We start from the raw sequence: 26,858 nt of genomic DNA, 5'->3' as shown, positions 1-26,858 counted from the left end.
GCCAGAAGCTTCCTTCTACCTCAAAACTGAACATGACAACTGTTTCTTTCATGATAACAGCCATATTAGCCAAAATAAAATATATACCGTAATTTCATGAAAATAGATCTATTATACATAAAAACAAACTTTGAACTAATAAACCAAAAAAGATCCTCATATCTGCAAGAACTGAACCATCTAATGAATGGATAAGTTTCATTTCAACTAATCACTCATTAGAAAACACTTGTTTCTGGCAGCCATTTTGAAAAATGGCTGCCATGGGCGCCATGTTGAAAATTCACAATGGCTCCACGTCCAATTATTTTTGGAATGCCTTTGGCTATTTGTGTACCAAATTTCATGCTTGTATCACAAACTGAACGATTCCTATACATTTTATAGCTAAACAGCTGGACTAATATATTTGTTGTCCTGCGATGGACTGGATTGAAGCGGGTTTAGAAAATGGATGGATGGATGATATGAAGGGGACGACTTTCCTGTGGTCTAACTGGTATTTAGTCCCTTACCCAAGTTTTGTTCAAAGATGACACATTCGTACAAAATAACCAGTGATTAGATGAGAAAAAATGAAACTCAAGTTCAAACTGTGAGGATGACGCAGCGTCAGTACCTTGACGGCCACCAGCATCTTGTCCTTGGTGGGACTGAGGTTGTAACACTCGGCCAAGAAGACTTTTCCGAACGCTCCCTCGCCCAGCTCCCTCTTCAGGATGATGTCTCTCCGCTTTATGTGCTGGACAACTAAAACAAAGAGAAAGAGAGAGACGGTAAGTACTCTTTAAAAACCCTCTCAGAAATGCCGATGCGGTTTATTTCATGACGCAGGAAACCGTTTCAACTAGAGAAAACACATGGTTTAAAGGGGGTCGTCACAACCAAATAAAGCAACTTCAAGGAAGCAGAATATGAAGACTGACGCGATGCAAACAAGGAGAAAGAGATCCAGCTGGGAGGGAAACTACCATGTGTGTGTGTGTGTGTGTGTGTGTGTGTGTGTGTGTGTGTGTGTGTGTGTGTGTGTGTGTGTGTGTGTGTGTGTGTGTGTGTGTGTGTGTGTGTCTGTGTGTGTGTGTGTGTGTGCGTGTGTGAGTGTGTGTGTGTGTGTGTGAGTGTGTGTGTGTGTGTCTGTGTGTGTGTGTGTGTGTGCGTGTGTGAGTGTGTGTGTGTGTGTGTGAGTGTGTGTGTGTTTTAACTCCAGAAAAAAAATCAAGATTTCTAAAAGCATGCTGGCAAACAAATACATCCCCCTGTATTACAAAGAAGCATTTACAAAGAGATGCAGAAGACAAAGTCTTTCTTTCAGTTTATGTGTGATCCAGTTCCTGAAAAAAGCGGTTCCATAATGTATGATGTTGTCAAAGTGTGTGAAAAGTGTTTGATCTAATTTTGAAGCTGCTGAAGAGACAACACGGGCTGCATTAGGTTTCAAGAGGCTGTAAATCTCTGAAGTGCAAATAAACGGCGAGGTGTCACGATCGGACCTGCTGAGCTGCACATCTCTCCTCTGGATTCTCTGAGTTTTACCAGCAGCCCAGAGACACCAGAGGAAGATACGGCCAAATGAGGGTGAGGCTTGTAAAATGTTTATTGCAAAAAATATAAACTTTTTCTTTCTTTAACCGAGCAGATTGAGGATAAACAGCCATTTTTCTTCCCAACATCTGCTTTTCTACAGCTCCTAATAACTCACCCTAACAGGATCACGGGACTGTAAAGTCTGGAGCTGCTTTTTTTGACCTCAGATCATTCTCATCCCCTTCAGTGTTTGTGCTCCCAGAAGAGAAGCGTGTACTTCAATCGATTACCTTTATTTATATATATATATATATATATATATATATATATATATATATATATATCTATATATATATATATATATATATATATATATATATATATATATATGTATATAAATCCTACCTGCTTTTTTTGCACTACTTTTTTTGCAATACTTTTATTTTCATTCAAATGTTTACATTTGTAATTATATATTTTTTTTTTTACTTTTTTTTACCCTTTCGCTGCATGTGTGTGTTTAGTAGGGCTGGGGATCGATTCAAATATCAAGAATCGATTCGATTCCGATTCTTAAGATTCAGAATCGATTATCACGATCCGATTCGATCCGATATTGATTTGGGTTAGTGTTACTAAAACAGTTTTTTCAGCTGTTGCATGAATGATATGACTGTAGTTCTGCAACATATTAATACTAGTATTATATTGAGATTAAACAGCAAGTATTGGCAGCTAATGATGCTGTAAGGACCAATCAGCTCCCAGAATGCTGATAGAACTGAAACAGAAACATTGTGTAGAATTACCAAACAGATCCAGGAGGAAACAGAGGACGAAAGAAATCGCTTTTATTTTTTCCCCATTTATGAGAATTTGGTTTTTAACATTTATGCAAATGTAACCCCAAGACAGTATATAAAGCAAAGAAATATAGACAATGTATGCAATTATAACTGAAAACTTTAATGTTTTCATACCTTTAAACATATTTAAAGGCAAAAACATGGCACCAGTTATTCTGGGGTCCAACAAAATATTCCTTTTTTGGGCATAAACAAAAAAGTACCAAAAGTTGTAATGTAATGATGGATTTTTTTATTTTTTTTAAATCGATCTTTAGACATATGAATCGATTTTTAGGAATTAATATGAGAATCGATTTAAAATCGGAGAATCGATTTTTTCAACACAGGCCTAGTGTTGAGTGTACTGTCGCTGCACAAAGAGAATTTCCCCATTGAGGGAGGAATAAAGGACAATCTAATCTAATAAATATATATATACAGTATATATTTAAAAAAAAAAGGTTTTTGCGTTGAGTAAGAGCAAAATCTGTCAGGACGAAAGCAAAAACATGAGTTTAGAAAGTTCTGCAGGGCAGCAAGTCTTTCTGCTTCAGTCTGAATAAAACATGATATCTTGTATTTTTACCATGAAAGCTTCGGTGCTTCCATAGATCTGCACACACAGCGCGCACGTGCTTTCCACAATACATTTAGATAAAAGTGCCCACAGTTTACGAGCGTGGGTAGGTTCTCCTGTGCAGAAGCGCTCTCTGCTGTAAAATATTAATGAGACCAAATGGGCAAGTTAAATACTTAGCCGCAGAAACCATATTAAAGAGGCAAAACCACCCTTGAATGTTAAAGTAAAAAATTTGATATGAAGTGATCTACTAAAATGATTTGATGTTTAATGTTTTCTCAAACACAACTGCTAGTTCATTAATAATGGGAGACTGACACCAGTTTCACAAAAGTAAGAAGAGCTTCTGTGAATTTATGATTTCCCAGCGAAGCTTTTCAATAACAGAATACATTAATGAGGCGGTATCTCATCTACTGCACCGCATTTAAAGGGTCAGATGCATTTAAACTTTTTTCCTTCTGAAAAGGATCCTCAAACAGTATTCGACTCAACTCAATTCAATTTTATTTATATCCTGTCTATTCAGAATCAGAATCAGAATCAGGTTTATTAGGTCAGCTTAGAAAACTGCTTTTGACTTCGGATACACCGGCGGCGGCACGATGGTATTGTGCGCCTGTTTTCCAAAGGGTAACACTGGGATAGGGGGGGGGGGGAGGACATCTTCACACTGGGTATATACACAGTATCAAGGTGCAAAAACACCTCAGCACACAGAGCAACAGACATCAAAAGACTTGCATGTGGGTGTGTGTGTGTGGGGGGGTCCCGGGTCCCGGTACAGTACATCCAAGTGATCGCCGTTGTGGCGCTCGAAATTGGGGGGGGGCTGATAAGAGGGAGGGGCCGAGGAAGGCGTTGAATTGAGGGAAGTGTGTGTGTTTATCAGTAATTGTATGTGAAGCGATGAGTCCGTGAACCTTCGCCCAGAGCTGCTCTCAGCCAAATGTCCTTGATGTTATCAGGCAGCTCGGTACAGTTCTGAAAACAGGGATCCACAGATGTTCCTGGGGGAGGGGAGGGCTAGTGGGGGCAGAGTCACCTTGTTTACATTCCACCAGGGAGATTGTGACCAGAGCGATCGGCCAAACACCGCTCTGTCAAGGCCAGATTATAGGATCAAAAATTATATTGAAAACAGGCAGCCTCAGTCTTTTTCCGTCTGCCTTCAGTCCCTGATTCATTTATGGCGACTCCAATCAAACGAATTTGTGATCACTTCCCCCCAAGCCGAGCTTCCAACTTCTCCAGGGTGTTATCAATCTTGCCAATGAGCTCAAAGACCGCCGCTAGCCTGCGATTCTGTTCGAGAATCGCATCCAGCTTACGGCTCTGCTCCCCCAACGTAAGAGTCTGAGCTTTGATCGCCTTGCTTGATCCTTCAGCCACGTCCGGCAGCTCTGAAAGAGCCAGAACAGCTGTCGACGACTTACGCGTTTGTCGATATACTAGGAATCCCCCCCTTCCTATCAGGAGGATGATCAAGAGAAATCCTGCTATCATAAATCCAATTATGAAGGCATCTTCCACATCCTCGACAGACAGAATCTGGAGGCACAAAGGCTCCATTACAACAGAAGTTGTCTCTATGTGCTTTCCATAGACCCAGAACATAAACCCCCAAACAATTATTACATAAACATAAACAATGGTGGGTAAAAACCGCCCCTAGTGGGAGAAAAACCTTCAGAATACATGTTGGTACCATGTTTTTGTTAAAACTGGCGATGCCGAAATGCCAGCAATCCATCAGCAGGATTCCAATATTTTATTTTAACACAAATTCCCAAGTCTACAACATCCACGGCGCACAAAGTAACATTCAGGATTTGAATCCTTCCTCCATCTGTGCGTTCTTCTTTGCATTCATCAAATTGCACATGTTGACTGTACGAGTGAGCGATAGATGAGTCCCGGAGCCTCACTGATACCTGATATCTGTGCCTCCTTTGGTCACCTTGTGAGCGAAGTCGTTGTAGCGCTTCTCTCGTGGACGGATCTACAGTGGACTCTGATGCGCCTACTTCTTTTTTGACAGAGGAGCGTCAGTTTGAGAAAACTAAGATGCCAGGATCAAAAATGGCAGTTTCGTCCGTCTCTGCGTTTCCTTTTTTTTTTTTTTTACCTTGTCTGCACACATATTAATGGTTAATACCATCCTAGTAAAAACCTAAGGCATATATATGTGCATTGTTACTATACTTAATATATATATACATATATATATACGCATACATCCGCATACACATACATACACACATACAAACCCAGTGTTTTTTTTTGTTTTTTTTGGGGGGGGGTGGTGACATCCACTGCTAAACTAGGAAGCAAGAACACATGGAGGCCTCATGTCGAACACTGGAAATCTGCAACAAAAACCACAAACGAAACACAAAACCGACACGGAGCCGACCAAAAGCACGGTTTCGCCATGCATGGCAGCACGGTGGCTCACAGCAAGAAGGTCCCCGGTTCGACTCCCAGGCCGAGCAGGACCTTTCTGTGTGGAGTTTGCATGTTCTCCGCGTGCTTGCGTGGGTTTCCTCCGGTTTCCTCCCACAGTCCAAAAACATGCATGCTAGGTTAATTGATCATTCTAAATTGCCCGTAGGTGTGAGTGTGAGTGTGTCCGGTTGCAATCGACCCAAATCTCGAGATCTAATCACAGTCTGAGCTAAACTACTGCGATTAACTAACACCAAAAACTACAGAGCAAGCATGCAGGTGAACAAGCCAGTGTGTATGTCTATGTGTGTGTGTGTGCGTGTATGTATATGTCTGTGTGGCTATGTGTGTGTGTGTGTGTGTGTGTGTGTGTATGCGTGTGTGTGTGTGTATATGTCTGTGTGGTTATGTGTATGTGTGTGTGTATGTGTGTGTGTATATGTCTGTGTGGCTATGTGTATGTGTGTGTGTATGTGTGTGTATGTATATGTCTGTGTGGCTATGTGTGTGTGTGTGTGTGTGTGTGTGTGTGTGTGTGTGTGTGTGTGTGAGCGTGTAAATGTATGTGTGGCTATGTGTGTGTGTATGTGTGTGTGTGTATGTATATGTCTGTGTGGCTATGTGTGTGTGTGTATGTGTGTGTGTGTGTGTGTGTGTGTGTGTGTGTGTGTGTGTGTGAGCGTGTAAATGTATGTGTGGCTATGTGTGTGTGTGTGTGTGTGTGTGTGTGTGTGTGTGTGTGTGTGTGTGTGTGTGTGTGTGTGTGTGTGTGTGTGTGTGTGTGTGTGTGTATATATCTGTGTCTCTGCGTTTCCATCGGGGGTCACGTCTCCGTCCGTGGCCGTAGACGGGAACGTTTTCCTGTGGATACGTGTTCGTGAACCGATGCTGAACGCATCTGAGGAAGAGGAAACTTCTCCACATCAGAAAGCACCTCACGTTATAAGACACGCAGATAACTCCTGCCGGTTTAGATCATTTTCCTTTTCTTTAAATGTAATAATAATCATATTATTTATGAGATGCATCGGTCCAGGTAACTGAAATGACACTACAATTTTACAAAGAATGGAGATGATTATTTAGCCTTGTGTCCTCACTAATTTTACATAATGAAGCTCTGAACAGACACACATGGAGAGGCATTAGAGAGGTAAATATTGGATAATAGAAGTCAATTTAAGCAAGAAAGGCAGCAGCTCCAACCAGAAAGAGCGTCGTTGTGTCTAACAGTGCCACTTGCTGAGTGAAACCCCTTCAGCTGTCTGCCCCCCATCATTGTCCACGCTCTGCTCATATTACTCAATCTCCACTGGAACCTGGACACCAACAGACTGGAACCGAGCATCGGTCTCCAGTGACTCGGCTTTCTTTTCACTTCTCCCACCCACCTTTCTCCTCGCGTTTCCATCGGCAACGCCGACTCAGTCTAACTATTCCTTCAGCCTCAGCTGTTTGAAGATCACACACTGCTACAAACACACTCTTCCTGATTGTTTGAGTAGGTATTAAGGTTAATATATTATACTTTGTGGATGAGTGATTGCTTTAGCACTCCCTGCTGTTGACTGTCAGTAACCCACTCTGGGATACACTGATGTAACCATGGATGGAGATAGAAAGGCCACTGGCTGCAGGATGGACTTTTCCAGAACGTCCAGATGGCCAGAAGATGATTACTCCCTTTGTTATGTAGCAGACCTTTTTAACATGCATGATTATGCATATTCCACACCAAGGAAAAGGAAACCCTCATAACCAGGGCAAGCAGGCATGCCTGGACTGGCAAGTTCTTTGTGAGGCTAACGTTCAATGTGGCAAGGCAGGAGGCTTTTAGGGAGTGTTTTCTGAATAAGATACATCCTTAAATGAGGTAGACTAAGTTTGAAAAATGTCCTCTCAACATAGTTTGCATCTTGCGAAGTCGCCAGAAACTCTGATACCACAGAATCAATGAGGAAAGGCTGCTCCGTTGGAAAGCACATATTTTCTCATAACAACACAAAGAATTGGTTTTAACGGTAAAACCATCTGTTTCAATTTAATTTGAAGGAATATTTTAGGAAATGACACCAGTCTTTCTCAGCCTCCCTTCCCTTCTAACTTCCTGTCCTGTCCTGGTCCTCTCTGGCAGCATCACTGATCACGGTTACATGATGTTTCTAATTCAGAACTAATTATTCCGAATTAAATAATTCAGAATTAAACTATTTTCCTTCGAGTTTACATGGAATTAGTAATTCCGAATTGAGGTTTACATGGAAAACACGTTTGATTGGCTTTATCCAATTCCTCTTAAGGTCTGGGGGTTGGGAAGGTTCTGATTGGATAGGGGGGCGGACCGGAAGTTACGTCTACCGGAAGAAAAACAAACTTAGCCGCTACAACTTTGAAAAGCTCACCATTTTGATGTTTCCTGTTTCCATCTGTTCTTTTAATTATTTCCAGGTCCTCCAAGCTATTTATTAAATTAATGTTCTCTGCTCTTGACCAGTGTTTACTGCTGCTGCATCTTGAAACTTTGTTTGGAAAACCAGCCCAGAAAACCAGCCCAGCGGAATATAAGCGTCATGGAGACAGACGGGCGAGGGAACGAGCAGCACAGAAAGAACGGAATTAATTTAAAGCAGAATGAGTGGATACATTTTTTTATTTTATTTATAATTTTTTAATTATTTTTTTTAATGTATTACATTTTTTTTTTATTTTTTTTTATTTATTTAATGTTTTTATTTATTTTTTAATATTTAAAAAAATATCATTTTTTTTCTTTTTTCTTTTGTTATTTTTTTTTATTTAATTAATTTTTTTATTAATTCATTAATTTTTTTAATTTATTTAATTTTATTTTTTTTTCTTTTCTTTTTTTTTTGAATGAGTGTATACATGATTGCGGAATTATTCTATTCGGATTGAAAATCGGAATAAACCAGCCACTTACTTCGGAATTAAGTTTAATTCGGAATGGCCATTTTCATTCGGAATTAGGTGTTCACATGGTAATTTTTAATCCTTTTAAATCAGATTTAATTTTAATTCTGAATTAAAGAGGAATTAAACTTCCCATGTAAACGCACTCACAGTGTCACATATACTGTAAGTAATGACATCAGCTAACAGAACTCCTCTGGACATCATGGCAGAGATCAGGGAAAAAGTTACGACCGAAGCAGGAGAGGATCCTGGTCATCGTCTTAAAAGGGATTAAATTGATCTAAAATTGAGTCTAAATCTAAAAACTGCAAATGCTCCTTCGTGCTGCTTTAATGAAACATGAATTCCTCGACGTGTGGGATTACAGGCAGCTGAGACTGACGGGCTTTTACTTGTCAGGAAGCTTTAGTTAGCAGGCAAACTTATTACTTCTTTTTATTGCTTCTGCTGGTGTGCTTGTGCTTCAGGACGGGTTTTTGTCTGGACTCGTCTTTTTCTTGAAGAAAAAGCAGCACCGCTGATGAGTTGGAACATTTGCATTCTTGTTCTTGTCAGTCACTTTGAAAAAGGCAGCACGTTGTGTCTGTTATAAGGAGAGAAAGCGGGTAAGAAATGTCTGAAGTTGTCTCTCCAACCGATCAATTCAGTGGGATTAGAATACAGCCGTTCTCGTGTAGTTTTATAACAGCCCTCTTTTATATAATAGTGTGTTAAAGTGCACACCAGGTAACAGTGGAAAAACCTCTGCAGGGCTCCAGGTAAACAGTCAAATCCTCGGATATACTGTCCTCCCTAACCTCAAATAGGTTATTACAGTCTCAAACTTGTTTCTTTTCCCTTTTCCAAACTAATTTCTATGAAACAAGTTCCCTCATAGTCCAGCTGTTTAGCTATAACATGTATAGGAATCGTTCAGTTTGTGATACAAGCATGAAAGTTGATACACAGATAGCCAAAGGTTTCCTCAAGAGATATGGACGTGGAGCCATCGTGAATTTTCAACATGGCGCCCATGGCAGCCATTTTTCAAAATGGCCGCCAGAAACAAGTGTTTTCTAATGAGTGATTAGTTGAAATGAGTTGCCAGTTTGCCCTGGCTGAGCTTCAACATCCACTCTATTACTTATCCATTCATTGGATGGTTCAGTTCTTGCAGATATGAGGATCTTTTTTGGGTTTATTAGTTCAAAGTTTGTTTTTATGTATAATAGATCTATTTTCCTGAAATGACTGTATATTTTATTTTGGCCAATATGGCTGTTATCATGAAAGAAACAGTTGTCATGTTCAGTTTTGAGGTAGAAGGAAGCTTCTGGCCAATTCCAATGTTTCAAATGTGATTTCTGCATCATAAATAATGACTGATTAGACACCAAGATCATCCTTATCAGACACAAACACAAATGATGGCTGCCATCTTTAAAAAATGGCGGCCATCTTGAATATTAAATGACAACTTTTCAATTATCCAAGAGACATCTACCAAGTACTATATGTGGTAAATATGTCTAAAATATCATATTATGTTGTTTCTGGTGTCCATTTTGAAAAATGGCTGCCATGGGCACCATGTTCAAAATTCACGATTGCTCCACGTCCAATTATTTTTGGAATGCCTTTGGCTACGGATGTACCAAATTTCATGCTTGTATCACAAACTGAACGATTGTTTTGGTTATCTCCTGCACTATCAATGTTCTCATAAACATCCCTTTCATTCAAAATAAAGTTGACTTTTCCTAGTCAGACCATTCCTGCAGGTCTCTTCTTCTTCTTCTTTTTCTTCTTTTTCTGGACCATCTGGTGGTGAACGTGTTGGGAAAGTGATCCGTGGAGAATTGATGTCTATTTCTCTGGTGTTCCTCTCATCACCGCTGTTTCTGAAATCACTGCTTTAAAATAGATCAAACGGACCTGTCTGCAGACGATGGGAGACTTTGCTGAGTGAAAACCAGGAGTGACGTGAAACATCACAGGAGCCAGAGGTCCTTTGTGAAGAAAAGACTCACACACTGGATCATCTGAGCTTCGCTCGTGGGGTGAAAAAGTCCGTCCCAAATGCAATGACGTCACGTTTCTCAGCCTCCTGGTAGGGTCTGCGCAGCGGTGCTGGAGAACATGGCTGGTTTCTGGCCATGTGGAACCCTGGAGCAGCTTTACAATGCACAAACACACCCTCCAGAAACTGCTACCGACCTCTGTGTACTGGAACTCGAGGCCGGTTTTGGGGCGTGCGCCCTGCCCACCCTATCAAAGGTTATGGGAATCCTTTAATCCCCAAATATCTGTACCGTTTCTGATTGGGTGGGCACTGCGCATCATTTTTAGACACAACAATGAACGCATACCGCAAAAGTTGTGTCTCGGCGGAGAGAAGTGTTCAGAACAGCACAGAGCGCACACTAAAGGCTGATTTATGGTTCCGCGTTGCACCAACGCAGAGCCTACGGTGTAGGGTACGCGGCGACACGCACCGCACATGGAAATGCAGTCTTTTTTTTCTGCTATTAAAACATGATAGTTTTTGACGTGACATCAGATATTGCGCATGCTCTCTGTGAAAGGATGAGTCCAATCGGGTCGTAGCTGCTTCAACTGTGCGATTCCTTCATGAGGAGCGACCAGGATTTCAAACACGTTTGATTTTCTTGCGACCTCACGATTTGTGATCGGGAGCTCGTTGTGAGGTGTTACTCTCTTATCGTTACCCCACGTTTACTGCACGAGGCACGACCAATGTTTGGGTCGAAATCCGTCCCGATCCAAAAAATAGTCGCACGACTGGAAAATCGGCTCAAAACGAGCCGATAATCACACAGTGTCTGCCCGGCTTTAATCAGCAAAGTTGCTGCCGTGTTAAAAGACACTGTTAGGAAAGGATCTATTTAGGTACAAACATGTACATCATTTACAGTTCAAAATCCTTCTGTACATGTAGTAAATATCTAATCTAACAACAGAAATATCTGCGGCTTGCATATCTTTTTCTTTTTAAATAGAGCGGATGCGGCCCGTATGCAGGTGCGGCTTATAGTCCAGAAAATACGGTATATAAAAAGAACAAAAAAAAAAATTAAAAAAAGTAAGCTTATGAATGAAAACAGACCGGTTTATTGACATGTCACCACTAAATAATCCGTGCTCCTGACGGTCCTCCAAGCCCGGTGTGCAGACGGAGATCGCTGGCAGTTTCTGACTCTGAACCAGCGTGTTGAGAGAGCCGAGCCAACAGGCGAGGATCTCTACTTACGGTTTGATCTAAGTTCCTGCCTTCACCTGCAGTCACAAACGGTGGGGAGTGACTGAAAGATTGCAGATACAAGCAGCTGAAATATGTTTCCCTGCAGGGTGGCTGAGCTCTCTCTCCGAGAGGCTTGAGAAGTTCCATCATTCAGAAAAGGCTCGGCAGAGTGGCTGCTGCTCTGCATGAAGAGGCGCCGGCCGAGCTGCTCTGGAAATGCGTTTCCCTGAGTAAACAGAGATGGGAATCAAACTTCAGAGTAGGAGACTCATGTGGACTCGTGTGGACCGCAGCGACATGACAGCAGAAACTGTTTTGGAGTCGATCGGGCCATATTTGTGGAAAAGATGGGGCTTTTGTGTTGTGAGAAGGTGGTATATCATCTAAGCATGAAAAAGACCAACTGTACTTAGACTGAATTATACATTCATGATTAAAGATTTACAGAAAATGTTTTGTGACAGGGAGGGGGGTTATAATTTAAGAGGAAAATTTAATTAAAAAAAAAAATGTGTTAATTCTAAAAGGAAAAGCATGTGTATCTCAGTTGTTGGAGTGGATCTATGGAATGGGTTGGGTGATGGGTTGAAGCAATGTACAAATATAAATCAATTAAAAAAAACGGTAAAAAAAAGGAAGTTCTGGGAAGTTATTTGATTGAGGAGTTATGTTAAGGCAATATGGTGTTTGTTAGCTGGTTAGGTGCAAAGGCTCAACCAATGGGAAAATCGGTAGCCTAATAGGTAAATAAGCAGCTATTTATTATTAATATGTATGTTTAATTTATAATAGAGTTAACAAAGGGGCAGGGTTAAATAAGTTTTACTTCTACCTGCTCCTTTTCGGACACTGTTTTTTTTCCCCTGTTTGTATTACGTTTTTGTTGTTGCTTTTTTTCTGTATGTTTTAAATTTGTTTTACATTTTTTTTTTCCTTATGTGTTCGAAATAAACAATTAAATCAATCAATCAAAAAAAAAGATAGTTTGTTTGATTGTTTGATTTAGGATCCCCATTAGCATTAGCAACAGCATTAGCTATTCTTCCTGGGGTCCGACATACACACAACACACAAATTAACACTTGATACATAACAGACATACATTATACATGACAAACAAAACAATAATAGACACAACTCCCTTAGTCACAAACAACACAGAGGATCAAACTAAATCACCATCATTCTCAGACATAAATGCATAGAAATTAAATCAAATAAAACACCTTCATAAACAATACATGCCTGAAATGACCTTATCTTAAAATTCTTGACCACTTTTCACCTTTATTGTGATAGGGTTTACACTACCTGTACTTCTATTCAAACTTCATTCTATTCCTTTCCAAATGTAAAATCATAATTCATTAAAATTTAAAAGATTGTTTCAACTGAATCTTAAACCAATCTTTGCTGCCCACAGGACTGTCTCAGAAAATTTGAATATTGTGATAAAGTTCTTTATTTTCTGTAATGCAATTAAAAAAACAAAAATGTCATCCATTCTGGATTCATTACAAATCAACTGAAATATTGCAAGCCTTTTATTATTTTAATATTTCTGATTATGGCTTACAGCTTAATATTAAGATTCCCAGAATATTCTAATTTTTTGAGATAGGATATTTGAGTTTTCTTAAACTGTAAACCATGATCAGCAATATTAAAATAATAAAAGGCTTGCAATATTTCAGTTGATTTGTAATGAATCCAGAATGTAGGACATTTTTGCATTACAGAAAATAAAGGACTTTATCACAATATTCTAATTTTCTGAGACAGTCCTGTAAATACATAGAAATGAAATCAAATAATCCACCTTCATAACCAACACCTGCCTGAAATGACCTTATCTTAAAATTCTTGCCCACTTTTCACCTTTATTGTGAAAGGGTTTACACTACCTGTAATTCTATTCAAACTTCATTCTATTTCTTTCCAAATGTCAAATCATAATTCATTAAAATTTAAAAGATATTGTTTCAACTGAATCTTAAACCAATATTTGCTACTGTACCTACATGAGAAATATGAGTTCCAGCCAACCCTGGCTCTGTAGAAAAAAGTTCTCTCTATCAAAGTAGTAATGTCCCCCCTATAGATTTGAAATAGTATTACTAATCACGCAGCTCCAGGGAGCACCTGTTAAGCTCTCTATTTGTAACAGTTGCCCTCTCATCCCTATTTACTAGCCATAAATAATTCATGCGGTTTGTTTGGCCCAGCTGCTGCAGCAGGACCTCCCACCCCGTCTCTCTCTCTGCTGATGGGATTGAAGCCACGAGCGTCGGCGCTCACCTATTGACAGTGATGCAGACAGGTTACTTTAACCTTCAGTTTCCTCTACCGGCAGAGACTCGGCCCCGCGTCCCGGAGCCCATTTACCCGGAGTGGCACATTGAAAAGCCCTGAGATTAAATCTCTATCCCGCAGCTCAGCATCATTCATTTGTCCTGGCTCACTTGAGGCCTTGATGCCAGTAAACATTCTCCCTGGAGGGAGAGACAACGCAGCGCTGAGATTTACTCAGCTAGTCAGGTCAGGCTGCTGGGGGAGAACAGATGTTTGGACGGCTTTTGTTCTGTACCTGCGACGGTGTGTGTGCACGCGCTCGCCCCCGCACTTCACCACAGCGAGCTGCCAAATTTCTCTAGTGTTGGTTGGTATGCATGTGTATGTTTGTCTCAGGAAACCTGCCAACGCTGTGCACTCGTGTGTGAATTTACTGCTGCAGGTGTGTGTGTGTGTGTGTGTTTTCTGGCAGCTTTCCGGTGGTGGGTTGCATCTCCTCGCTTCACCACTGAGAAACTGTGTCTGAGTCAAAAGCGCTGCAGACATCCGTACAAGTGTTTCTATTTTAAGCAACAGCTCCTCTCTCGTTTTTTTTCTCTACTTATAAAACCCGTCACTCAAGTAACATATCAGGACATTTAACCAATGTAGACAATTTACAGATTCTTATAAAGATTGCTGTAAAATTCAACATAATCTAAGAAGAGAACCATTAAGTTATGTAATTGATCCTGCAAAGCAATTTAAAAACAGATATGTCACTCAGGTGCACTTTTTTCTAGTCCTCTCTGCCTTTTTATTTTTGCTTTGGATATTCATCAAATCAATAAGGTGGATGTGCCAGAATTTTTTCCAGCTAAATGCAGAAAAGACAGAAGTGATTATTTTTGGCCCTAAAAATGAGGGAAAAGAAAAGATCAGCGCTCACCTTGGCTCCATGTCATTGACAGCTACGAATCAAGCCAGAAATCTTGGTGTAATTATTGACTCAGACCTGAACTTCAACAGCCATCTAAAGTTTATCACTAAATCTGCCTATTACCACCTAAAAAACAGCTAGAATTAAGGGGATTCTGTCTAAACAAGACATGGAAAAACTTATTCATGCATTCATTTTCAGTAGGTTGGATTATTGCAATGGCATCTTTATCAGACAGCTGCAGCCCTTACAAACTCCAGGAAACTGGACCACATTACACCAGGAAACTGGACCACATTACACCAGGAAACTGGACCATATTACACCAGGAAACTGGACCATATTACACCAGGAAACTGGACCATATTACACCAGGAAACTGGACCAGGAAACTGGACCACATTACACCAGGAAACTGGACCAGGAAACTGGACCATATTACACCAGGAAACTGGACCAGGAAACTGGACCACATTACACCAGGAAACTGGACCATATTACACCAGGAAACTGGACCATATTACACCAGGAAACTGGACCACATTACACCAGGAAACTGGACCATATTACACCAGGAAACTGGACCATATTACACCAGGAAACTGGACCAGGAAACTGGACCACATTACACCAGGAAACTGGACCATATTACACCAGGAAACTGGACCATGTTACACCAGGAAACTGGACCATATTACACCAGGAAACTGGACCATATTACACCAGGAAACTGGACCACATTACACCGGTCATGAAATCACTACACTGGCTTCCAGTGAGTCAAAGGATAGAGTTTAAAATCTTACTGCTGGTCTACAAAGACCTGAATGGTTTTGGACCAGAATCCATGCTGGATCTGTTAGTTCCTATGAAGCTCCCAGACCCCTGAGCTTCATCTGGATCTGGTTTGTTGTGGTTCCAAGAACCAGAACCAAGCAAGGTGAGGCAGCGTTCAGTTATTCTGCTCCTCACCGGTGGAACAAGGCAAGTTTATTTATATAGCACAATTCAACACAAGGTAATTCAAAGTGCTTTACATCAACATTAAAAGCGGCAAGACACAATTAAAACATAAATAACAAATAAAATTGAATAAAATTATAAGAAAAGAGGTAAAATAATGAACAGCACAAGTAGTTAAAAAGTAAGGGCAGTAGAGTCCAGCAGGTTCATCTCATTCTTACTATGGCAAGAATTACGTTTCCATACGGTCAAAACGTACAAAGACCGGGTCAAATACAGTATTACAAAAGTAATCTGTAACAATTCGTACGGTGAATTAAACCAATTTAACAATTCTATGCCACATTGCCTGTTTTCAAGTCTTATAGAACAAACTTCCTGTAGACCTGAGGTCTGCTCCAACTGTAGATCCTTTAAATCAGGGCTAAAAACATTACCGTTTACTGAAGCATACTGTTAAATTAAATACTTACCTGCTGTACTCTACTGCCCTTATTTTTTAACAACTTATGCTTTTTATAATTTTACTTTTCTTATCATTTTATTTCATTTTATTTGTTATTTACTGTTTAATTATGTCTTGCCGCTTTTAATATTGATGTAAAGCACTTTGAATTACCTTGTGTTGAATTGTGCTGTATAAATAAACCTGCCTTGCCTTTGGAAATCCTGTGGGGAGTAATTGGACTGAGATTGTTGTGCAGCAGCGGTTCAGCCGTCGATGGCACCGCGGGACGTTAATGGTGAGGTGAGCGGCTCATCCAGCAGCGGATCGGGGACGGAAAGCCCTCCGGCCTCCGGTTCTCTGCAGCGTAAAGGCCGTGTGTCTGCTGGCATCGCTGGGCAGCTCTGATACGGACGCCAGTAGTTACTGTTGACTCTTAGAGGGTTTCTACTCTTAGGCCACATTTACACATAGCCGGGTATTTACAAAAATGGATATTTCCCCCTCTACGTTTTGAAAAATACCATCATTTACACAAACCCGGATAAATATCTGTTAAGGTGCTATGAGCAGCCAAACCTACAGGGGGCAGTGTAACGAGAAGATAAAGTCATGCTAGCCAATCAGAATCCTGGAAAAAAACGTCAACAAATGACACGAGTAACTTCCAGTTACTTCCAAGATGAACGAGAGTCTTTGGTTTGGAGTGACAGAGAAGTGGAGTTACTTTTAAGTGTGACTTTAGAATATAAAACAGGTAAAATACAAGAAAATATTGACGGTTACAAACTAATTGTAACCACAGGTCGCACTCATGACGCTGGGGACGTTTCTGTCTCATGATGTGACGTTCTGAAGCATAAATCTCCGTTTCCCTCCGTTTACAAGCAAAAGTGAAGACGGAGTTTTTGAAAATCTCCACTTTGGCCGGAGTTTTCAGAAATGATAGTTTTTGGAGACTTTGAGCTTCGTTTTCGTGTAAACGAGCGGCCAAAAACGGATGACCACCGTTTTTGCTCGTGTAAACGGGGCCTTAACCTGCCCTGGCTGGCTAACTGCTGGCCTGGCCGGCTAACTGCTGGCCTGGCCGGCTAACTGCTGGCCTGGCCGGCTAACTGCTGGCCTGGCCGGCTAACTGCTGGCCTGGCCGGCTAACTGCTGGCCTGGCCGGCTAACTGCTGGCCTGGCCGGCTAACTGCTGGCCTGGCCGGCTAACTGCTGGCCTGGCCGGCTAACTGCTGGCCTGGCTGGCTAACTGCCGGCCTGGCTGGCTAACTGCTGGCCTGCGTATCGGCCTCAGCTGCTGCTGCACCAACAACCGGGTAGGACAGCAGTGAAACCACAACGACACCAGCTTCAGTCAGAAGGGATTACAGTCTAACTCGCTCAATAAGCCTGCTGAAGTTACTTATTTATTCATTTCTTTCACAGGAAATGGTTTTATAATTCATGTATTATATGTCACTTTAATAATTCTTGATTTCACAGACGCTTGTGAAGCAAGCACCAAGTTCAGTTATTACTAAGCAGGATGTCAATTTTCAAACGTGTGATTGTTTCATAAGAGCACTTTCCTCAATTTTAATTGTATTTCTGAGTGAGTGTTGAAGTAGCGCGTTGACTCGGCCGACCCCCTTCAGCGGCTTCACTCCAAACTTCCTTGTAAACTGTTGCTACCATTCAAAAACAAAACAATGAAATAGCTCGGTCAACATTTTCCAACAAGTCAAATATGGTTGGATCCTTCAGACTCTCCTCAGGATGTTCTGCAGGAGTTTACCAAAATGATTCTAAATAAACCTTATTTTAGGCCTCGGATAAGCAGATATTCACTAACAGTACTGGGGATGAGGGGGATGAGAGGGGATGAGAGGGGATGGCATCCCCCTGAAATAAAAACGGTCCAAATCATCCCCCCCTGAAATAAAAACGGTCCAAATCATCCCCCCTGAAATAAAAACAGTCCAAATCATCCCCCCTGAAATAAAAACGGTCCAAATCATCCCCCCTGAAATAAAAACAGTCCAAATCATCCCCCCTGAAATAAAAACGGTCCAAATCATCCCCCCTGAAATAAAAACGGTCCAAATCATCCCCCCTGAAATAAAAACGGTCCAAATCATCCCCCCCTGAAATAAAAACGGTCCAAATCATCCCCCCTGTAAAACTGCCATCCCTCCTTTCCATCCCTTATGTCATTTCATCAATGAATGTGGTTTTACTGATATTTCAACATTTAGAGTCATCACCAGAAAAATTACTTATTTGACAATTTTCACCTGTTTCAAGTAAATTTTCACTTGAAGAGTAATAAGAAGATTTATCTTCTTATTACAAGCAAAAAAATCTTGTTCCACTGGGAGATTTTTCTACTTATTTTAAGTGAAAATCTACTTGAAACAGGTGAAAATTGTTGTTTTTTCCAGTGATGAGTCTTGTTTTAGAATAGAATAGAATATAAAGCCTTTATTATCATTGTACAGGTACAGTGAAATTAGGCAGCAGCTCCGTCAAAGTGCACACATGCAAAGACAAAAGTGTTTTAATTGTAATGAGATTTTTTTTACTAAAATGAGACATTTTTACTAGAAATAAGACAAATATTCTTGTTAAGATTGTGAGTTTTTGCAGTGATCCATGTTACTTATCCTGTGAAGGACAGAGTCATATTGATAAGTTCAGAAAAGTGTTTTTTATTGTTGTGTTTTGATGTATTTGATGTAAGCCCAGTGGATATTTAAAGCTTACAGAAGGCTGCATTTAACTGCTGCTATGTCATTCCTGCAGTATTTCTGCAGGTGTTTTGGTCACTGCTATTATTTGTAATATATTATATTATTTGTAATCAGCACAAATTATCTGTCCCCATTTGATAAAATCCACCATCCCCCCTGATTTCTTTTTACAACTTGAGTACTGTTCACTAAGTTTGTGTCACTCTGGTTCCATCCTGTTCCTCAGAAACAGTTTTCCCTGTTCGTCTTAGCAACAGGCAAATATGAAGCTCAAGGCCACAGACTTCTCAGAAATCAGCGAGCCTGCAGAAGAGTCATTTCATTTCTGTGCTCGATGGTTATTTTGTCCCCAAACCCCCCTCGGAAACAAGCGACGGGGACTAATTCTGTTCAGTGGGCGACATAATCAACTCTCGACGAATCGGGAGAAGATTAGCTTTGTTCAACGCCAGTTTGTATCTCAGGATGCTGCCATGATATCTGGAAGGATAGAAGCTCAAACTAGAATGAACAGCAATGTGTTTATGATGAAAATACGACTAGTAAACATTAGGCGTGTAACAATATATCATGCCACGAAATTTCGCGATACAAAAACGTCACAATACGCGATATTAGGTTATTAATATTAATCTATTGTGTTGACTAGAAACGACCGCGCCTCGACCCGCGGACCAAAATCTTCCTCCGCTCAGAAGAAACTAGTCCCTTTTTGCGGTCTGCACCTTTACTTATGTAAGTCTGGTGTAGAGTTAAGCCTTACCTTATTAAATTAAACCTTTTTGGGGTGGTGAGTAGGATAAACACGGGGAAACTTCTGCTGAGTTCCAGTGTACTTTAATGTCCCTCAACAGTGTAGGATTTTAGAACATCAACACAGCACCTAGTGCCGTACTGTGGCGTATCACTCCGCCCAATCTAAAACAGACTAATCACTACAGATAAACTGACTAGTGTCATTATAGTCCCTGATTTACATCACAATATAAAGAATATATTTATAAAATAATCAACCCTGAATAACCAAAATAACCTTCTTAACGAAAATAAATCTCCTGTTTAACTTATAAGTTGAGCATGAATCAATCTTTTTTATGATGTAAAATTGTATGTATTTATTTACTTTTATTTATTTATTTAATTTTAGTTGTTACATTTCTGGAAAAGAAAAAAGTCAAATCAAAAACATGAGAGAAACTATTCAGTTTGTGTCTAAATATTTGTACTTGTATGAAACTGAAGATGCATAATGCAAACCTGACATTTACTTTAGTTCAGTTTGTGGAAAATGGTTGGCCTGGCTTTCTCTTTAAAACTTAAACAGTTATAAAGCATTACAAACTGTAACAATAGGGCAAACGCACAGTATTGTTTTGTATTTTTTGTGTCTTTCAAATAAAAGACAGTTTTTTCCAGTCACATGTTCCTCATGCAAGGTTGTTAAAAAATACTGCTATAATATCGTATCGTTATCGTGACCTCAATATCGTGTATCGTACCGTATCGTGAGATTAGTGTATCGTTACACCCCTAGCAAACATGCACATGTGTGTGCTGATAGCTGGTTACAATCTTCAGCAGCTTCCTGAGGATTTCCTCCAGCGCTGAGCCAATCCTGGGGAAATGCCACCAGAAGCAGCTTCTACCCAGGAAGCTCAGACCTTTAGGACGTTTATAAACACATTTCATTGACTTTAACTGCTGGTTCTGCTCCATCCGCCTGCAGAACCAAGACTGCTGTGGCTGCAGGACATAAATAAGGAGTCACCTTTGTGCCCACGTCGGTCCGGTTACTGAACCGGCAAACCTCCACCGTGCTCCGGCATCTCACCCTCTCCAGACCTCTCGCCTCCTCGTACAATATTTATATGACATGACATGTAACAGACACGCTTTTCTCACTACAGCACTTTACGATTGTTTAGTACGATCATTTTATCCCCTTTTGTAGTAATACGTCGGTGAGATTGTGTTTTTGCACCAACACCGGAGGTATCGGTGCTCTGGTATGGAGCTAGAAGAGTCTCATAATTCACAAATGCACACACCGTTTCACAAATGCACAGGACAAGTTTCACAAATGCACACACCGATTTGCAAATGCACACACCGATTTGCAAATGCACAGGACAAGTTTCACAAATGCACACACCATTTCACAAATGCACACACCGTTTCACAAATGCACAGGACAAGTTTCACAAATGCACAGAACAATTCACACGTGCGTAGGACAAGATATACAAATGTATTTTTGATGCACACACAAATATAACCCGATTTACAAACGTTTTTTTGTCTGTGAGCTGTGCTGGATTTGTGTGTGACTTTTGAGACTCCCCTGACGTGACTCGATCCACAAATAAGTTTTTTTTTAACACAGAAGGATTTGCAACCAATCAGATGTCTTCCTTTGTTCCAGCCAATCATAAGAGCGCACCTCACGTGGGGGATGCAGAGCAGTGGATAAAACACGACTTACTCAGATTAAAGGGGCGGATACACCTGCTGTTTGAACTGCGTTAGCGCCGTTCGCTTAGAAAAGTGATTAATATTTGGAGTTGGTGGAGTAAAGATAAATAAACAGCAACACGGGATGGAGAGCAGATCACTGCTCTGCTTTTCTTGTGATCTCGGTAGAGAAAACAGCGTGATCTGAGATGTTTTGTCAGGCCGTTCAACCAGTCCAACTTGTCCTGTGCATTTGTGAAACGGTGTGTGCATTTGCGAATGATGAGACTGTTCTAGCTCCAAACTCTGGAGGTGGCAGAGTTGCTGAACACGAATAAAAGGCAACAAGACGGGAGCAGAAGCAGAAGATAAAAGCAGCACAGGAGGCAACAACACGTCCTGCACCAGCAGCTACAGAGTTGATGATGGATGTTTTCTTCGCTCTGATCTCGTCTCCGAGCAGAGCCACCTCTTCCTGCCGCAGGATTCCTGATTGCTTCTCTGCTTCGGCTGCACTGATTACTCCACACCTGTGACTGATTTCTGCGCTGGGCGTTTAAACTCCACTCACCCGTCACCCGGCGCCAGATTGTCTTAGGCTCGCCACACATTAAAGGGCTTAAGCCTGATTAAATAGAGGAATTATGAAATTTACGATTCTCGCGTCCAGCTCTACACCCCAACAGCCAATGAGAACAGATGATCCGAGCAGCATCACCGACAAGGCGGTACGGCATTTTTACATCTCACAAACACGGCAGCGAGTGGAGCAACTCAAACTGAATGGCAAATACAGGAAAAGATGAGCCTCTTGTAGGATTACGCTCTAACACGTACCCATCCTTAGCAGCAGTAAAGCTGGGCAGACACTGTGCAATTGTTGGCTCGTTTTGAACCGAATTTCCACTATTTTTTCGATCAGGCCAGATTTCAACCCCATCGTAGGTCGTGCCTCGTGCAGTTTACGGCGAGAGATTAACGCCTCACGACGAGCTCCCGATCACGAATCGTGTGCTCGCAAGAAAATCAAACATGTTTGAAATCCTGGTCGGTCAGTGTACTTGGCGGCCACCGTTTTTTGTTTTGAAATTACAAAATAATCTTTTGTTTTGATAATAAAAAACGGAAAACGGAAAACGGATCGTTATCCGTTATCCGATTTCATTGATGTGTTTGAAAATCTAAATTGGGAAATAAAACAGCGAGTGGAAAATTCTTTTCTCTATTTCCCATTCGTTTCCAAGGATATTGAAAACAAGGATTGGACAAATGGGGGGATTGCACATGCACAGTAATAAATGAAGAAAGTTGTTTCTGGTTCTTTTGTTGATCAGATTGAAAATTAACAGTTTTAGATTTTTTTTATGTTGAAACAGAAAATAAATCAAATATGAAACCCAGGAGTGAAACATGAGTTTAATCTGTATTGTTCTTAATACAGGGTGGCGGATAATGGAAAACGATCCGTTTTCCGTTTTTTATTGTCGAAACCGATTATTTTGGATTATTTCTCTATTTTTATTTTTTGTCATTTCAAAACCAAAAACAGATGGCCGCGAAGTACACGGACCCTGGTCGCTCCTCGTGAAGGAATCTCACAGTTGAAGCAGCTACGACCTGATTGGCCTCATCCTTTCACAGAGAGCATGCGCATACTGTGAACTTTTTCTGGATTTAACTGTTACTGGCTTTAACAATGGTGTAAAAAAAAGGAAAAAGTGCCAAAACACACTTATACAGTAGATAGTATTGGTCTAAAAGTGCTATACGTTGCTGCCTACTGAACCTCCAGTTCTCGGTGAAGGATAGAAAGACCGAACTTCCCACGTCTGCCCAGACAATTCCTTGTCCAAACACGACGTCGTCTTGTCTTTTTTGATTTATCGCCACACAGAATGACACAAATTGCCAAGGCAGCGCGTTTCTTCTTGCTGAGCATCTTCGGTGTCTCCCACTTCAGGGTTCCTCCTCTTCTTCTACTTCTTTTGACGTCGCAGTTTCAGTAACAGAAGTCCGACGTGAGTGTGATGAGTGTGAGCAGACGGGTCGTACAGCGTGAGACCCAGCGATCTAGTCGTGCAGTTTGAGATGGGGCTGAATCAAACCATTTAAAATATCACAGTGTATGCCCTATAGCACCCTATAACGTAATAATTTCCTGAAAATGTAATAATTTCCTGAAAATGTAATAACAACTGAAAATGTAATAAGATTTGCACTTAACTCAATCGAAGATGTAATAAAATACAATAATGTAATAACTTCACCAATAATGTAATAAAATATCCTGACTGATATTGTAATAACATTTTTACCGATAACGTAATACCTTATTACATTATTGGGAATTTATTACATTTTCAGGTGAGTCTTTTTTTTCTTCCAAAACTGATAATGTAATACTTGACAAATAATGTAATATATATGTTCATTTTCAGTCCAGAGTTCTACATTTTTTGTTTTAAGTATCTAAGAATGTTATACACGCTGGATTTGAGAATAACTATTGGGTTAAATTGCAGACTTTGAGTACCATGTAATAAATTCCCAATAACGTAATAAGGTATTACATTATTGGTAAAAATGTTATTACAATATCTGTCAGGATATTTTATTACATTATTGGTGAAGTTATTACATTACTGGGTTTTATTACATTTTCGATTGAGTTAAGTGCAAATTTTATTACATTTTCAGGAAATTATTACATTATAGGAAATTATTACATTATAGGAAATTATTACATTATAGGGTGCTACATGCCCAATGGTGCAGGGGTTTCCTCCTGTCTTTCTAATATCTTAACCTTCCCAGGAAACTGGTTCTTGCCTCCTGTTTAAGCCCTGTCTAGTTCAAACCCATCTTCACCTGCTCGTTGTGTTCATTCACTTCCTACGTTGGGTTTTACTTCACCTGCCTGTGCTGCAGCACATCTGGGACCTTTTGGGTGCTCAGCATATCTACCTATAGGAAATTAGGGCCAACTGGAAACCTTCCAAACGATGCAGTGCACTCTTTGAGATGGAAATTGCTCACCTGCTGCGTGAGCAAAAATAAAGGAAACCTTCCCGCGTCACATCTGCAGAAAAGAGCCCGATATCGTCTGCGCTTCTTGTACAGGACTGTCTCAGAAAATTAGAATATTGTGACAAAGTCCTTTATTTTCTGTAATGCAAAAATGTCCTACATTCTGGATTCATTACAAATCAACTGAAATATTACAAGCCTTTTATTATTTTAATATCGCTGATCATGGCTTACAGCTTAAGAAAACTCAAATATCCTATCTCAAAAAATTTGAATATTCTGGGAATCTTAATCTTAAACTGTAAGCCATAATCGGCAATATTAAAATAATAAAAGGCTTGCAATATTTCAGTTGATTTGCAATGAATCCAGAATGTATGACATTTTAGTTTCTTTAATTGCATTACAGAAAATAAAGAACTTTATCACAATATTCTAATTTTCTGAGACAGTCCTGTATGTTCGGGCCCAATGGCAATAAATGTTGTAGCAATTGCTAACTTTTCTGAAAACAAGCAAATCTGGCAAGTTAAGAATAAATAAGACAAGTCTAATTGTTTTAAAACACCTCATTTTATTGGTGCATTAAATACTGTTTGTCTGTGTCTAACAACCTGAACTGAACGGACCGTCCTGCAAAACTCCGAACATATGGAGCTGAAACCGTAAGCGATATCTTTCTGAATGTGTTTTCCCTCCCAAGGCTTAACTCCGGCATCGGCGCTGGGTAAAACTTTGAGCATTAAGTACATTTGAGCACTAAGTACTTTACACTCGCCGCTCTGGGGAATTCCTTTTAAAAGTCTTGACTAGCCGTATTTGGCATCTTAGAGGCGATGAGGCGTGCTCTCCACCCTCCGCTCCGTCCCCGTAGATGTGCTATAAATTATGTTTCTTTAAAGGCAGAAAAGTACTTTATGCAATTTTTATCGGGGAAAAAAAGTGTTAATAATTTAGGTTTGTTTTGTGCCGCGGCTGAACGACCGCAGGCTCCGTCTTCAAAGATGAAGGAGTCGACGCGGCGCTGACCCGTCACGCTAATGAGAACTTTTTTTCTTTCTCCCCTTTTCAATGAATTTGAATCTAAACACTTTTTGTTCCCGCTTGCTGTGGAGCCACGCGACCAGATACACAACCGCAGGTTTCAAACGTGTGTTCTTCCAGCAAACCTGGACTGTTGTGATAGGATCGGTTTTCACAGGAACGTCCTTATCCAGCGTTATCTCAGGCTGTTCTTTAAAACTTCTTCTTTCTCCTCTGGGCTGAGCTACGACGGAGTATTAGGGCCAAACTAAGACAAAAAAAATGGATATTACGAGAATAAAGTCATAATAATATGAGAATAAAGTCGTAAAATTACGAGAATAAAGTCGTAATATTTTGAGAATAAAGTCATAATATTACGAGAATAAAGTCCTAATATTACGAGAATAAAGTCCTAATATTTTGAGAATAAAGTCGTAATATTTTGAGAATAAAGTCGTAATATTACGAGAATAAAGTCTTAATATTTTGAGAATAAAGTCGTAATATTACGAGAATAAAGTCATAATATTACGAGAATAAAGTTATAATATTTTGAGAATGAAGTCGTAATATTACGAGAATAAAGTCGTAATATTACGAGAATAAAGTCGTAATATTAAATATATTATAATATATATAAATATAACTTCATAAAATGCTCAATATTCCTCATCTTAACACAGGGAGAAGATGCTCTTCCTGTTAGTTCTCATAAATTATATTTCTCATAATACTACGACTTTATTCTCGTAAATTACGACATTATTCTCGTAATGTTACGACTTTTTTCTCGTAATGTTACGACTTTCTATTCATAATTTTACGACTTTATTCTCATAATATTATGACTTTATTCTCGTAATTTCCAATTATTTTTTTTTGTCTTAGTTTGGCCCTAATACTCGTACTGAGCCGACGGTAACTGTTGGGCGTTTTCATCCCCAATCATCCCCCCTGAAATAACCGAAAGGGTGTACGTAGAAGCAAGGCTTATATAAACCTTCCCCTTTTACTGGTACCTTCCATTGGTTACAGCAAATACAAAAGAGCAAAGCTCAAGACTTTGAAATTAAATATCAGTAAACTCAAATATCCTATCATAGCAAAATAAAGAAAGGCACAGAGCTCAAGACCCAAAATTAACTTAAATTTCCCATCATAGCAAAAATAAAAAATAGCGCATAGCTCAAAAAATTAAAAAATAAACTTAAATTTCCCATCATAGCAAAAATAAAAAGTAGTGTATTGTGCAAAACCTCAAAAGATTAAATTAAATTAAATTTCCCATCATAGCAAAAAAAAAAAAGATAGCGCATAGCTCAAAAAAACAAAAAATAAACTTACATTTCCCATCATAGCAAAACTAAAGAGAAGTGCATTGTGCAAAACCTCAAAAAATTAAATTAAATTTCCCATCATAGCAAA

General features: G+C 40.0%; 1 protein-coding gene across 1 annotated transcript in view; it reads right to left on the bottom strand.

Annotated features, from left to right (window-relative positions):
• The window catches only part of LOC133456763 (NT-3 growth factor receptor-like), a 262,203-nt gene that overhangs the window by 77,358 nt on the left and 157,987 nt on the right, over nucleotides 1-26,858 (bottom strand). Inside the window, exon 9 of the mRNA XM_061735336.1 lies at nucleotides 620-750. Coding sequence (XP_061591320.1) covers nucleotides 620-750 — 131 coding nt within the window. The remainder of the gene's footprint in view (nucleotides 1-619; nucleotides 751-26,858) is intronic.

Source organism: Cololabis saira, chromosome 2, assembly GCF_033807715.1.
Source record: "Cololabis saira isolate AMF1-May2022 chromosome 2, fColSai1.1, whole genome shotgun sequence".
Lineage (NCBI taxonomy): Eukaryota > Metazoa > Chordata > Actinopteri > Beloniformes > Belonidae > Cololabis > Cololabis saira.
This window is presented reverse-complemented; position numbering and strand designations above follow the sequence as displayed.